General features: G+C 48.5%; 5 protein-coding genes across 5 annotated transcripts; 3 read left to right on the top strand and 2 right to left on the bottom strand.

Moving 5' to 3' along the window:
• Positions 1–5: 5 nt before the first annotated feature.
• On the bottom strand, positions 6–5379 carry MIND_00227800 (Tuftelin-interacting protein 11; the record flags this gene model as incomplete). Its single annotated transcript, XM_037359165.1, has 18 exons — positions 6–60; positions 113–177; positions 238–415; positions 465–645; positions 696–976; positions 1023–1101; positions 1155–1258; positions 1306–1430; positions 1487–1533; positions 1587–1661; positions 1706–1826; positions 1872–2030; positions 2080–2178; positions 2233–2269; positions 2320–2507; positions 2738–3701; positions 3748–4090; positions 4140–5379. The coding sequence occupies 18 exons, from the start codon at positions 5377–5379 to the stop codon at positions 6–8; spliced, it is 4341 nt and encodes a 1446-aa protein (XP_037224260.1).
• A 1432-nt stretch (positions 5380–6811) lies between these two features.
• Positions 6812–7350, bottom strand: MIND_00227600 (uncharacterized protein; the record flags this gene model as incomplete). The annotated part of the gene is made up of 3 exons (XM_037359164.1): positions 6812–6982; positions 7035–7118; positions 7168–7350. The coding sequence occupies 3 exons, from the start codon at positions 7348–7350 to the stop codon at positions 6812–6814; spliced, it is 438 nt and encodes a 145-aa protein (XP_037224259.1).
• A 54-nt stretch (positions 7351–7404) lies between these two features.
• Positions 7405–10820, top strand: MIND_00227500 (DNA polymerase eta; the record flags this gene model as incomplete). Its single annotated transcript, XM_037359163.1, has 17 exons — positions 7405–7565; positions 7616–7738; positions 7786–7888; positions 7936–8073; positions 8122–8294; positions 8438–8903; positions 8960–9002; positions 9053–9091; positions 9138–9448; positions 9493–9522; positions 9566–9598; positions 9646–9776; positions 9827–9840; positions 9893–9947; positions 9993–10012; positions 10068–10262; positions 10312–10820. 17 exons carry the CDS (start codon positions 7405–7407, stop codon positions 10818–10820), a joined length of 2544 nt encoding a protein of 847 aa, XP_037224258.1.
• A 232-nt stretch (positions 10821–11052) lies between these two features.
• MIND_00227400 (uncharacterized protein) lies at positions 11053–13123 on the top strand (the record flags this gene model as incomplete). Its single annotated transcript, XM_037359162.1, has 8 exons — positions 11053–11109; positions 11158–11416; positions 11469–11621; positions 11673–11788; positions 11836–12011; positions 12056–12066; positions 12116–12226; positions 12273–13123. 8 exons carry the CDS (start codon positions 11053–11055, stop codon positions 13121–13123), a joined length of 1734 nt encoding a protein of 577 aa, XP_037224257.1.
• A 127-nt stretch (positions 13124–13250) lies between these two features.
• Positions 13251–14155, top strand: MIND_00227300 (CIA30 domain-containing protein; the record flags this gene model as incomplete). Its single annotated transcript, XM_037359161.1, has 3 exons — positions 13251–13359; positions 13406–13878; positions 13934–14155. The coding sequence occupies 3 exons, from the start codon at positions 13251–13253 to the stop codon at positions 14153–14155; spliced, it is 804 nt and encodes a 267-aa protein (XP_037224256.1).
• Between the last annotated feature and the right edge of the window lie 65 nt (positions 14156–14220).

The following is a 14220-nucleotide window of genomic DNA, read 5'->3' as shown; positions in this document are numbered from 1 at the left end:
TACTATTATATGTTCAACGTGTGGGAGTCGAAAATGAAAATGTTGCCAGTGGAATCCCCGCTATTTTGTGGTCAGTAAAATGGTAGGAGCAGAAAAGTAAGAACAGAGATACACTACTAAGTCATGTTGGTTCTGCCATCGATCACCAAGGGAAAACGCTGCAATGTCTGAGTCGGCCTGAGCCAAGATTGTGTCCGCTTGTGTTGCCGCCGAGAAACGTGGGTCAAAGAGACGCACACAACCATCATTTCCACCGGTGACGAGTCCCATACGTCCATGCCATTCAACCCACTGAAGATCGACAATGCCGAAGAATTCTTGACCATCCGATGGTAATCGCAAGGGTTCATGGGGGTATTCAGACACTTTTCTGTCGAGGAATCGAACATCATAAAGATGTGTCTGGTTGTCATTTCTTTGGGCAGTCAGGGAAATGAAGACTCTACACAAATGAAAGGCAGTACCTTCCAAGAGCAAGGAGGCGGTCGTCAGGGCTGAAAGCCATGCAATTGACTTCTGGAAGGCTAACATCCGACTGAGTCAAGGTGAGGGTGTGAACTGCATTCCTGTCCATAGTGCGCAAATCAAAGAGACGGAGCAAGGAGTTGTTGACCCCAGATTTTGTCACCAATGCAGCAGTGCCGCCTTTCAACAAGTTGATCAGAATGTGAGCTCTATAGAGACAAAAAGCATACCATCCTGGCTTATACACATAGCATCACCTTCTTCACCGTCCCGTCTTCCACAAGCGAATTCCAATGACATCTGGCCAGTGCGTGCATCAAAGCCAAAATGGAGGCCAGTGTGGTCGTTTTTAGCGACTGCCTCTGTCATCACAAAGAGATAATCAGACGAAGGACCAACGCCCCAAGCTACAGAACCCGCAACATATCTCTCTGAGTTGCGACCAGGAAAATTGAGCCTTCTATGAGTCCCTCCATCATGGTAAGATATGTTGGAGTAGATTGTGACTCGCCTGAACTGAATTAGAAACAAGAGTGGATGAACATCAGATGCCTTACTTCTCGGCAACAGCTAAGCTTGGTGTGTTTGGCTTGAGTACAATATCATGGGGAACAACTGGATTATTTGCCGTTCCCTCTAATTTTAATGTCAGTTAGTTGAGGTGGCCACCAGCAAGCCAAGTGACCCACGGTACTCAAAGCAGTGATATTGTCCATGTACATATTTATCTTGCTCACAGTCATAGTTCCAACCCCAGACAATCTGATCTTCGCCCGAGCAAACAAGAGTTGAGCTACGCAACATCAGTACTTAATCGTAACAGAAAGAGTGTTCACTGACGTTTGAGGCTCAAACGCAACACAGTTCATGGAGAATGACGTGTCAACCTCAGGTGGCAGGTCTAAAGCTGCCTCTCTGTCTTGATGAACCAAAAGTTCAAGATCATCTATTCGTGACGGTCGACTCTGTTGTTCAGCACCAAGGTCAGAAGATCTGACAGGGAACTAACTACTAAACACACCTTGGTCCATGATATCAAGGTTCCTGCCTTGTTGTAGGCATCCGTTGCTAAAAGAGAGTGGTGAGCTCTGTACCTCGAGTTGCGCACTATGATATCTCACGTCCGGTATGGTTGCCCCCCGCCGAGTTGGAGCAGACCACCACTCGGCCGTTGTGTTGGATGATTTTGTTCATGGCTGTCGATTGTGACCAAAAATCCATGCAACGATATAGACCTTACATCCACCAGCACGAGCAGGTAGCGAGGTTCGAACTAGCTTGTCCACGTGCATGATTTCGGAGAGTGTTGATGGCGCTCGTAGGAACCGTGCTCGTTGCACCTTGTGCTGGGGTAGGCCAAGCTGAGGAGTGTGAGCGACGAGAAAAAAATTATTTGATCCCCTCACCTGTTGAAGCATTCTAAGGGGGGAGTCTACCACACTCGGAATCGCAACTTCAGATGACGAGCGTAATGGAGGAAGCAACAGCTTGTGTATGGGCTCTTTTAGCTTTGTGGCCTCTGAATCGAATTCGGGTAAATCATGTGAAGGTGTTGCGGCTCGGTACTATATATAACAATGAGAGGGGTGTAAACAAGTTAGTTAGGGGGATCACTGGGTCAAATAACGCGTTGTTGAAGAACTCTTCCTCGTCCGAAGAACCTTCTGAGACAAGTTCAACCACGGCAGATGTGAATCGCTGCCTTTTCTGTAGCTATGAGGTTGATGAACAACTGAGAACATCGGCAATGCAATATAGCATTATTACTCTTCCTGAACCAGTGGCGCCCTTACGCTTGGGCGGTCTGCGTGAAAATATTCGTGACATGCGGGAATGGGCTCAAGTTGTACTCACCGTGAGATGGGGGAAAGCAAGAGTTCGTCCTCATCCTCGTTGTCCATGAGAAAGTGGGATTTAAGGTGGGATTTAAGGTGGCTTTCTAGCGCGCCCAAGTCGTCGTCGTCGTCGTCGTCGTCGTCGTCGTCGCTGAGTATTATAGGTTTTTGCTTTTCATAGCCCAAGTCGACGTCGATTGGGTATTGCTTCGAATTCATTGAGTCAATTGAATCAGGTGTGTCACGGGCGTGACATGATATGATGTACACATTAGAGTCTTATTCAGAGCTCCCAACTAACTACTTGAATTCGCTTTTAAAACCATATCCTCTAGAGAAATAGCTCGATACGCGCCATTCTCACCTATGCTCGCCCAAACGGCGTCGTCCAACACATATACAAGTACCCCTCCTTTCCCCTCCACAGTTTGACTGACTCGGTACAATGGCATTCTAGACAGCTCATGAACCCGACCAGTGGGCATGAAAAGCAGATTATTGGAGGCAGCGAATTCCTCCACGATAGATCTGAAGGTTATTTCCTGGGTTCGTGCAGATGGTCGGGGGGCAGCATTGCGAGGAGGACCCGTCAAGCGTGATTCGGATTCAGCACGCCAGTCTGGACGAGCGAGTTGAGTTGGGGCACTTGGTCCAAGTTCGATCGCTTTGTTCATAAGCTGCAATCCCCGCGTAAAGCCACGCGATACCCCAGCTAGATTCTGTACATTCTCAGAGAAACTTCCCTTCCAGAACGAATACCATTGCGCAACTTCTTCAAAGCTGACCGTAGGTTGGATGAGCCAAATGTGCAACACGTCGAGCCATTTTGGGAAAAATTCGGTCTCGAGGATCTGTGACAATATGGACGGACGGACGATGTCGACCCAGCGTAAAACATTAGTAAGAGGCGCTAATTGTTGGTCTCGGGGGTTGATGCGGAAGTCGTCCCGTAATGTGGCACCAAGCTTGGGCACCACATATTTAAGAAGCATGGTATCCCACTCAGGAGAATCGAAAATCTCTCTCCAGGCCACCAGATCACTTGGGAGCTCGTCGGTTACATTCCAACTTCGCAGAATCCCCTTGATTTTGCGTCGCGCGTCTCCAATTACGTCCTCCATTCGAAGGTCAAGATGAGGCAACCAAGGAAAGACGATGCTCCGTAGGGATGCAGAGGACCGTTTGGAATTCCAATCGGAGATAGCTTTTTTTAGCTTTGGTAATACAAGCTGGTCCAAGATATTGTCGCGGATGAAGGGAGGAAGGAACGAAGACCAAGCCTCGTAGAGTCGTACCGCTGGTTGAGGATCTTGCGGATTCCAATCATTGTTGAGCGATGTGCGGACTTTTGGTAGCCACACGGTCCACAGAAGGCTTTCAAATGGCGTCATAGGCCTTTCCCTAAACCCCTGTGAGGGAATGAAGGGCAATGGACAGAAGCACGCACGTATATTCAGTAAAACCTGCGTTCAAACCATAATGATTAACCTGGTTCTGGGCACTCGGCCTGACTCGCAACGCAATCTTCCAGTTACGGAATGTTGTGAGGAGCTCCATAGGTACAGAAAGAGGATTCCAGGCGTGGACATGACGACGAACCAAGGGAGAAATTGCTGCCACGATAATTTCGTCAAGACGATACATTTCGAGTTCAGGCGAAAATTGTTCAACCAGTTGTTGGAAAAGTGGAGAAAATTCTTCTAAAGACGCTTCGTATACGGATGCAAGCTCTTTTGATTTTGCGTCAATGTCGTTTGTGATGATTTGAACTTGCTGTAAACGCGCTATCACTGTCAAGGATAAGAGACTGGCAGAATAAAAACACTGTTTTTCACGCACACTTGGCTTCTTCCTCGATTTTTCTTCCAAGTCGCAGATCCTCCCGGATGACAAATTGCTTTCGTCCGTCCAGCGATTTAGCTTCTCGAGCCAGTCCATCCAGATCAGTCTTGCAAGTTTCATTAATGACGCGAATGTTATGCCGCACTTCTGGAATTCGTGTGAGGTCATTGGATGGGCTCCAGGTATTTAAAGATATATCAGCTAAAGAGGAAATTTCTCTGGGAACTGCACCGGTCGCGTCGATTATCGGGCCAACTCCAGAAGTCTCGTGACCACTGTCTGCAATGATTTGCTCGTATGTTTTGTGTTCAACCTTGGTTTTGACTTTCTTGGGCCGCTGCCATACGTCGGACATTTTCTGTCTAGCTTCCTTCTCCTTTTTCTTGGCCTTGCGAACGGTCGAAGATTGTTCTTCGTCACTGACAACCTCTCCTCGTCGGCGTGCTTCAGCTTTCGATTGCTCCGTTTTCTCCTTGAACCCTCGAAATCCCATGCCCATTTTTTGTGGTCGCAGCTTTGACTCGACAGGCGTGACGATGCCTTCCCCGGCCGCACCCAATCCGGTTCCCTGCTGCCAGCCCATCTTGGAAAGTAATCGCGCGCCAATTGATCCCGAAATCTTGTTGAAATGCGCATGCTCACTAGCACTTAATGGCGTTGCAGGTCGTGGGGAAGGCGCATCGCGAACAAAGGACGGTTTATTGCGAGTTCCGAAAGTCGGGGGAGAATTATGGGATTCAGCATTGGGAGAGACTTCTGTCGAATAACCCAAACCGAGACCACCACGCGATAATCCAATTCCACCCTTGGAGCCAATGCCACCCTTGGAGCCAATTCCGCGGTTCAAGCCGAGGACTAAAGGCGGTGATGAGGCTATGTCTTCGTCTTCCATCCCCTCAAAGGGTTCCGGAGGCTCTTCGTCGTCGTTGCCAGAATCGGTTTCGCTCTCGTTATCTGGTCGCGGTTCTGAGTCCATTTCCGAATCTCGGGTTGAAACAAAAGAGGGCGCTGATGCCCAGCCACTTTTCTTGCCTGTATTTCTACGTGGCGCGAGGTCAGCCTCAAGGCCGTCCTCATCTTCGTCACTAACCCGTCTTCGTTTGCGCTGGTAGGGATTCTCGAATAGCTGTCGTGCTGCGCGTGCATCCGAGTCTTCAGTTAGATCAAGATCGTCATGACCAGACATAGACGCGTCCGAATCATCCCCGTCATCGATAAAATGTTTGCGTCGAGCCATAGCAGAGAGAGTTGGAAGTTGGTTGGAAGGAGTTTGAGAGTCGATTGAAGCGTGACTCTGTCACGGAACTCACTCCTCACCTCTCCTCACCACTTCACCACTCAGATCTCAGAACCTCACTATATTGAGTTTCTATCTGCCATGGCTACTGTCGCAGCCAGTGCCAGTGCTCTTCCCGCTGGAATCACTGATGAGAACTACCGACCACCGCCCGGTCGGCTCGGAAACCTTACCGTTCCTCAGCAGCACACACTCGACAAATTCAAGAAGGAGTTGAAGGATGAAGGTTTTTACGACGAGACCAACCCCCGGATGGATGATGCGACATTGCTCCGGTGGGTGTTGCTTGGCGGAGAGGTGCGGAGCATCCAACTCAATCAATAGCTCAGGTTTCTGCGTGCTCGCAAGTTTGACCTCGTCAAGGCCAAGGAGATGTTCATCGCGGCCGAGAACTGGCGGAAGAAAACCGAGGTTAACGACATCGCTCAGTGAGTGGTCGTTATTTTACTATCGTTTCTCATCTTTGTCTAGGAACTTTACATTTGACGAACTAGCTGAAGTTGACAAGTATTATCCTCAATACTATCATAAATCTGACAAGGTTTGTCTTAAGCCGTTGCCCACCAACAACCAACGAGCCTTTATGACCAGGAAGGGCGACCTATCTATATTGAACGATTGGGCCAACTTGATCTCAAAGCCCTATATGCTGTCACAACACAGGAACGGCAGATTAAGCGTCTGGTTTTCGAGTATGAGAAGTTTATCACCGAGCGACTCCCTGCCTGCTCAAAGGCAGCAGGCCATCCAGTTGAAACGTCCTGCACTATCCTCGATCTTCACAATGTTTCCATGTCAAACTTCTATCGTGTCAAGGTAGCTTTCGTACTTGCTCCGTTCACGAATACTTACCCACCTCCTCCTAAGGACTACGTGATGGAGGCGTCGAACATTGGACAGAATTATTACCCCGAAACGATGGGTAAATTCTACATCATCAACGCGCCATGGGCCTTCTCCGCTGTCTTTTCGCTTATTAAACCTTGGCTCGATGAAGTGACTGTAAAGAAGATTGACATTATCGGCAGTGGGTACAAGGACAAGCTCCTTGCGCAGATCGATGCGGAAAATCTGCCGACAGAATTTGGTGGGAAATGCTCTTGTCCCGGTGGCTGCTCTCTGTCGGATGCGGGCCCATGGAACAACAAGGTCACTGAAGGCGAGGCTATTGGCAAAGTTATCAGCGGTTAAGTGGAGGCGCATTGAGTGTAATTGTACCCATGAATGGATATACCGAAGGCATACCATAAAAGAGTCTACTCTTCCTCATCATATTACCCACCCTCAGTCCTCAAGATAAGCACTTAAAGACGACAATTTGGTCATGTAAATGATGTAGAATCAACAGAAAAGTAAAACTGGGTGAATTCGGTCACGAAATTTTTAGATCGTTAGCCAATTTCATGTTCAGCCAAGAGCTAGCAAGGTAAGGCAGGCCTCGTATTAATAAGGTAACAGAACTTGCCATATTTGGGATGCCGTTCGAGATGGGATAGTGATGACTGCAATTCGGGCAAATCATGACACCTTCCTCAACGTGTATCTAGGCCAAATGAAGCGAGTTACAATCAGCAGAGGTAAGGAAGTAATCGTACCTCGAACAATACGCGATGGAGCGTTTTCAAGAAAGCGTCGTCCAACATCTCGGGTAATTGATCGGATAAGGAAGTGTCCCCAAGCTGTATTGAGTGGTTGAAAGCTAGAAATAAAGACTTGCAAATCAAGTACCTCTCTGGACGAAGAAACAAGTGCGGGCCACTCTATTTTTGGTATGAATCCTCGCAAGAAATCGGGATTGAATTCGCTTTCGCGGACAACGATTTGCACATCCTTGAACTGTAAAGGAAAGTTGTTGGAGGTGCAACCTTTGGCGTGACACGCAAGGAGGTTGTGCGTAATCAGGCGAACCATTGGATGGTCTGAACAAGTTTGCGTTCTTATATAAGGAAGTGTGACCTTGACTTCATGAGACCCCCATCTCCGTCAATCCCAGAGAAAGACTTTCTCTTCTCTGCACTGAAACAATCTCTCCGCATTGATGGACGTCTACCGCTCGAAATGCGCATCCCTGAACTGAGATTTGGACCAGAACTTGGATACGTCGAATGCGCTTTTGGAAAAACACGGTCGGGCTTGTTTTTTTGTTTTGAAATGTTTATTCCTTCACGCATCCCAGAGTAATTGCTCAAGTTGAAGCCAAAATGGCAAAACCAACGCCAGAAAGGCCTTTTGAAGGCATTGTGTCGATCTACTCTGAACTTTCGCCTATGGCTTCTGCTGAATACGAAACCCTTGGTAGGTAAGTAGGTGTGAGTCTCGCTCGATAGTCGTTGATCCCCAGCCAAGAGCTTCGGAAGAAGAAATCACCATAACACGCATGCTAGACAAAGTTCTGCGACGAAGTGACGTTCTGGACAAGGAATCCTTGTGTGTTATCGCAGGGCAAAGGGTACTGCGCTTCTTACCAAGTTTTTCTTTTTTTCACTCAGATGATAGGTATGGCACCTAAAAGTGACCATCCATTGTCTCTCCGATGCTGGTAATATGCTCGATTGTGCTTGTCTCGCTGGTATTGTTGCTCTCAAACAATATCGAATACCCGACGTTGAAGTAATTGGAGAAGACGTGACAATAGTGAGGGTGTTTTCTGATGAAGTTGCTGACTTTAACCGCATTTCCCAGTATCCAGCGTCAGAGCGCGCTCCGATACCACTTGCCATGAATCACACCCCATTCTGTTTCACGTTCGCCTTCTTTCCAGACTCGCAAGTCCCACCTGTCCTGGATCCGTCGCAGCTTGAGCAACGACTCAATTCTGGACTGATGTCAGTTGCATTGAACGCCCAGAAAGAATTGTGTGTTGTACAAAAGTTTGGTGGTGTGCCTCTGGCTTTGGAAGAATTATTACGCCTCGTTGATATAGCCGTGTTGAAAGCCCAAGATCTGAATCGTTTGGTCGAGCGGAGGCTAAAAGAGGATTGGCAACACCGTAACATAGAATTGATTTGAGGTCACATGATGCTCGGATGTTACTTATGTCTGCGACCGTTCCTCCGAACTCCACATCTACTGGCACTGCTCTCTTCAAAGGCAAAGCGAAGGCGATCCCCCCTGCCATCGACTTCAATGACCTTTCACCTGCTCTCACTTATCGAACAATTCTCAGCGGAAATCTTGGAACACGAGATCCTTTGCGCGTTATCGCCCTCTGCGACTCTGATGCTTTCTACGCTGGGTGCGAGATGGCGAGACTGAATATCTTCGACAAACCGCTCGTCGTTTTGCAGTGGACCCTTCTCATTGCCGTTAATTATATCGCGCGGAAATACGGAATAACAAGAATGATGTCTTTGAAGGAAGCAAAGGAACGATGTCCAGAGCTCATCGTTGTGCACGTAGCTACCTATAAGGAAGGAGAAGAGGAACCAGGCTATTGGGAGAACCCTGACACGCGAACTCACAAGGTCGGTGGCAGTCTTTCGAAGTGCTAAAACAGTAAACTCCCAAAAAAAATACCTAGGTTTCCCTCGATTTCTATAGACGAGAGTCCATTAAGATTTTGCGTGCGTTTCCTCTCCTTCCAGTTACTTTCGGCAGTTATGATACCGCTTAGATATGTACAAGGAGGGTTTACCGGAAAACACAGAGATTGGTACGACACACTTTATCTTCGCATGGCGCACGACGAACTTCAACAGAGAAGGCCAGCATCGATGAGGCATTCTTTGACTTGACGCGTCCTGTTCGCCAAATTCTGCTTCATCGTTACCCCTACCTCGGCCAAGTACCTGAAGACGCTCCACTAGGCCCAGATACGCCATTACCTTCACCACCACAAGATTCGATGTGGCATGAAATGAGTACCATCATCCCAATCACTCCATCCCTTGAACCCCCTGTCGAAGAAAAGCCTACAACTTGGCACGACATAGCGCTTTCTATTGGAGCAGAGCTGATGCATGATGTGAGAACGAAGATCAGTGGCAAGTTGAATTACACTACTTCTGCGGTATGACTTTGGATTTTTTATTTCCTCACTAAGGCCTTCCTCAGGGCATAGCAAGGAACAAATTTTTAGCCAAGGTATACTTTCCTTCCATCGACGAACATGGATGAAACGAAGCAGCTGTGCGCATCGCATCGCAAACCCATGGGCCAGGTGCTTTCTTCCATTGTCCAATCTCGTGTCTGACAGACGCATGGTAGACCATCTTGCAAAACGACGCTATTCCCCACTATATTCTGCCGCTCCAGTTCCAGAAGATCCGTTTTCTCGGCGGTAAATTGGGCCTTGCCCTCGCCGACGAGTATGACGTGTCGACCGTGGCAGATCTTTTGTGTGTAGTTATTCAACCCACTTTAGCACTGCATGCTGACCACCGTCGAGACGAATACCGCTAGGCAAGCTGTTTGTGTCCTCCCGCAGTAGTATCCGTTCTCAATAATTTCTCAGAAACTATACAACAGCGATTCGGCGAGAGTTCAATATGGGTATACCAAGTGATCAGGTAATCAAATAGCGCCTTTTGACCAATTTTTTCACCCAACTTCAGAGGAATAGACTACTCGGAAGGTTTTGAACTCCCGTGATCGATTTTTCCTTCCACCAATTGACTTGCTTTGCGTAGTAAAAGAGAAGACAGCATTGAATAAATCAATGCTAGCGGCGAAGAATCTTCCAGAGCCAATCACAAAGCTATCGGACGGATACCAGTGGATTCGCATGCTGTCTGCTGAACTCGCACTGCGATTGAATGAAGCAAGGCAAACAACACCTAACTTGTGGCCGAAAACCATTGTGTTGCATGCTCGGAATCTCCTGGGTCGTACTATGATCAACAATTGAAAGTTAACGCTGCTGACCTTGTGCAGGAGATGGACGTCGCTCAAAGCAAGCACCATGGCCGTTTGTTCGAGATGTGACGGTTGACGTTATTGCGAATGCAGCTGATCGTCTGTGGCGAGAGCTTGTCAACCCACACGGGCCAATAAAAGTCACCAGCGTTTCACTTGCATTCACGGGTATCGAAGGCGTTGAAACTGGGCTCGCTGGAATTGACACCTTCTTCAACAACAAACCCGTTTCCAAACGGAGCCGGGATGACGAGGTTCATTTTCGAGGAAATCATTTTGTATGTGGACGTTGCGGGTATAAGGCTTCCCTCCCTCCCTCTGCAACGCGGTCAGAACCAGAGCGCGAATCTGCCTTGATGTCACTCAAAATGGAACATGACGATTTCCATGTTGCGCTCGACTTATCTAAGAATCAGGATAACCATGATGCTCCCTCCTCTCCACCGAAGAAGAAAAAGAAAAAGAAGAAAAGTACTCCGGAGTCGTCGCCACAGGGCATTGCGAAATTCTTCAATCGGACCATATAATCTAGTCAGCATCAGATGTACGCGTTTAATCAATTGATGGGGTTGGGAGCTTGATGACGGACGGTGGCAGTTGTCCAAAGCAATCTGTTCTCTCCTCTCACTGTCCTTTCCCCGTTTCTTTCTATTTCTTCTTCTTTCTTTCGTTCTAGTCTGGGTCGGGATCCACACAGTCTCTAGTAGAGCCTGCAAATACCGCCGCTGGAGGCCTATCCTTTTCCCCCTAATTTTACTCATGTCATCATCATCTGAATTCCTCCGATTTACCCCTCAAGAAGTTCCTGGAGCAATCGTAAGGCTTTCTTTACATAGAGCTCATTCCTTAGTTAACACTGTCAAGATTGTCAATGCTTTCGCCATCCTATCAACCTTGGCCCTTTTCACTGTCGCCTTCCGTGTCATCTACCTTGCAATCAGACGTTACCTCTCATCCGACTCGAGTCCCCAGTCTCGCGAATACATCTTTTTCAACACGCAGTTGGGAAACTATGCTGCGTGTTTGCTAATTGCGAACCTGGTTTCTGGTGCTGCGGGTCTTATGGGTCTTGAGCAGTTATTGAAGGGTGGGATCGAGGAAGGAATGTCCTGCACAACCCAAGGTGCGTCACAGCGTTTTTAGCACATGCACAAGATGCCCACTAATTTTCATAGCCATCCTGATGCAAGTCGGTAATTTCGCCAATGCGTACTTCATGCTGGCCATTGGAATCCATACCTTGAACTCGCTGGTCCTGGCTAGGCGTCAATCCACGCTCATATGTGCGATTACAATTATTCTAGGGTGGCTTGTTGCGTCTGTACTTGGTTGGTTCATCCGCTTTTTTAAAGCCAGCCCCGACTTACTTGGACTCACAGCTGCTGCACCGCTGATCCAAAAATTGGACAATGGTGCCCCGTATGGAATATCCGGTTTGAGTTGTGGCATCAGAAAAGTGTACCCTAAAAATATGTTCTTCTTCCACCTGCTACCGGTAAGTATACTTAGTTAGACTGTGTTCTTCCTTGACTGACCACGCAGATCCTCCTTGCCTCATTCGTCTCCGCATTGCTATTTTCGTTGATCTTTTTGGCTCTCCGCGGGACTCTGGTTTTGAGAGGTGGACTGAAGCTCTCTCTCGATCCAAACGAACGATGGGCCGGCAATATCCAGAACTATCATCGGTTCGTCGCCCGCATTGCTCGAAGTATGCTATGGTATGTTACAATAACTACTCACATCGTAAGCTGATCAATAAAAGGTTTCCAATCGGTACGTGCCAGTCTTGATGTGGTCTCGACTTTTTTCACTCTTGATCCAGCGTACATCGTTTTCCTTGTGCCATATTCAGTGACGCGTCTTATCGACTTATCTGGTCGGACCTGCCCGTTCCCTTTGCTTGTTGTTGCCTATGTTTGTTGGTTCACACTCGGTGAGTATGATCAAGGGGAGTTTGAGACTAGGAGCTGACTCTTTAGGTGTCGCTAACGTTCTCACACTATACAACACATTTCGTGTTCTCGGCCCTGCTTTTGATGCGCGTGAAACTAGCCAGAAGGACTTGGAGTCTCGCGTCAGTGGCTCGCGATCGGTCATGCCTCCCATGATTGCAGCAGGGGACAACCTATATCGAACTACCACCTCGTTCTCCGAAAAGTCATCGCGCCCAGCGTCGCTCAACAGTTTCAACCAGGTCCAGCCAGCTCCATCTGAAAACACTGCCATGCCATTCAGACTCCAACCTCCGCCCCTCGCTGCCCGAATCCAAGATCGCAGTCAAGGCGACTATGCTGGAAGCACCCATAATCGTACAGATTCCCAGCGGAGTAACCTTTCAACCACACCCAGCTTCTACGAATATGGCGGATCCAGCGGGGAACCAACTCGATTATCATCGCTGCTCTTAAATGAGTCCAATGTCAGCGGAGTGCCTACGCGTGTCCGGTCTACACGGCCACTTCCACCTCAGCAGCAATCTCCTATGCACAGTCTCCCGGCCCCCCCTCGTCCCGTGAAACGACAAGTAACTGCAAGCCGGGCGGTCCTGATGTCTGAGCCAGACAGTCCACACGGGTCACTTGAAGTTCGCTACAGCTCGACACCAGAAGACAGACCCGAGGGGTATATGCCTCACGGTCTTGTTAGTGCAGTGGGAAATAACTATCCAATTCCTGCCATTCCAAGCGCTGATGACCTTCCCTCTCGAGGAGGATCCGCTGAAATCAACCGCAGTCGGTCTGCCCACACAACGGGACAACGTTTGGAACGGACAAGCGACTCTCGGTCAATGCGCTTGTCCACTCCCGAGCCGCGTCCACCGAAGTTCTGATGATGCTAGATCATGACCTGAAAGCGCGGGATTGCTTTTACTTCGCCTTCTTACGATGTATTTTTCTTACTTAACTAGCTAGTTACACTGTCTAGCCACAGTGAAAGGACATTTGAACAGTCACTTCATGACGCGTGTTGTCACGCTCATAACTTTCTTCATCAGTATGGCCAACAGTCGTTGGACAACGTTCTGGCGTCGCACACGGAATGCATTCCAAGACCAATCGCGCCGAAGTATGCCCCGTTGTTTGCAGAAGAGCCAGTTGGTTGAGACTCTTAGTAATACGGATGGAGGGCGCCGAGTTGCCTTCGCGTGCTCCTCGTCTGCTCTACTCATTCAACACCCCCCTCCAAGTCTCTGAAGCTGTACTGGGAAGTGACGCTGACATTGGTGGACGATCCTCGGTCAACTTTACCCTTGACCAAAGTAGTCAAGACGAGCAGATTGGCCGACCAACAGCCAAGTTTCATGGTCATCTCAGTCTTGACATCATTCGACCTGAATTACGAGGACGAATCAACACGGGCTATGCAGGCTTCAAAACGCCGGTACGGTCTACTCTGTTTGGCAAGATAACAGACAATGTCTATTTCTACGACTATCTTGCACTGCGGGTCAGAGCCGCAGGCGACCCAATTCTACACGGTTGTTACTTCGTGAACATCCAGACCCTCGATGGGATGCAACATAAGTCTTTGTGGCAGCAACGGCTCCCTATTCGTAGACAGGACAACGACTGGGAGACCGTCTATGTGGGCCGCACATTCATTTCTCCTAGCATCCCAGACTAATTCCCCCATTTCGCAGTTACCTTTCGATGACTTTGAATATTTCACCATCGGAGAGCAACCTTCTGTCCGCGAAAACATCGACAAGGAAAGCTTGTTGACGATTGGGATTTCAGTTCTCGGCGGTCGTCACCATGCCTCTGGCCCGTACGAACTGGGGGTCGATTCCATTTGGGTTGTTGCTGATCATGAGGGTTGTGTGCCAGACAGTCCTGGACCCAATATACCTCAGTCACCATAGTCTAAGCAGTCACGAAATCTATGCAAAAATAATGTATTTTCCAGAGATGATGGGAGAGAGAAAGG

The sequence above is a fragment of the Mycena indigotica genome (genome assembly GCF_014461135.1).
Source record: "Mycena indigotica strain 171206Taipei chromosome Unknown Mind.scaff0002, whole genome shotgun sequence".
Lineage (NCBI taxonomy): Eukaryota > Fungi > Basidiomycota > Agaricomycetes > Agaricales > Mycenaceae > Mycena > Mycena indigotica.
The sequence above is the reverse complement of the archived record's forward strand: the minus strand, read 5'-3'. Positions and strand labels throughout refer to the sequence as shown.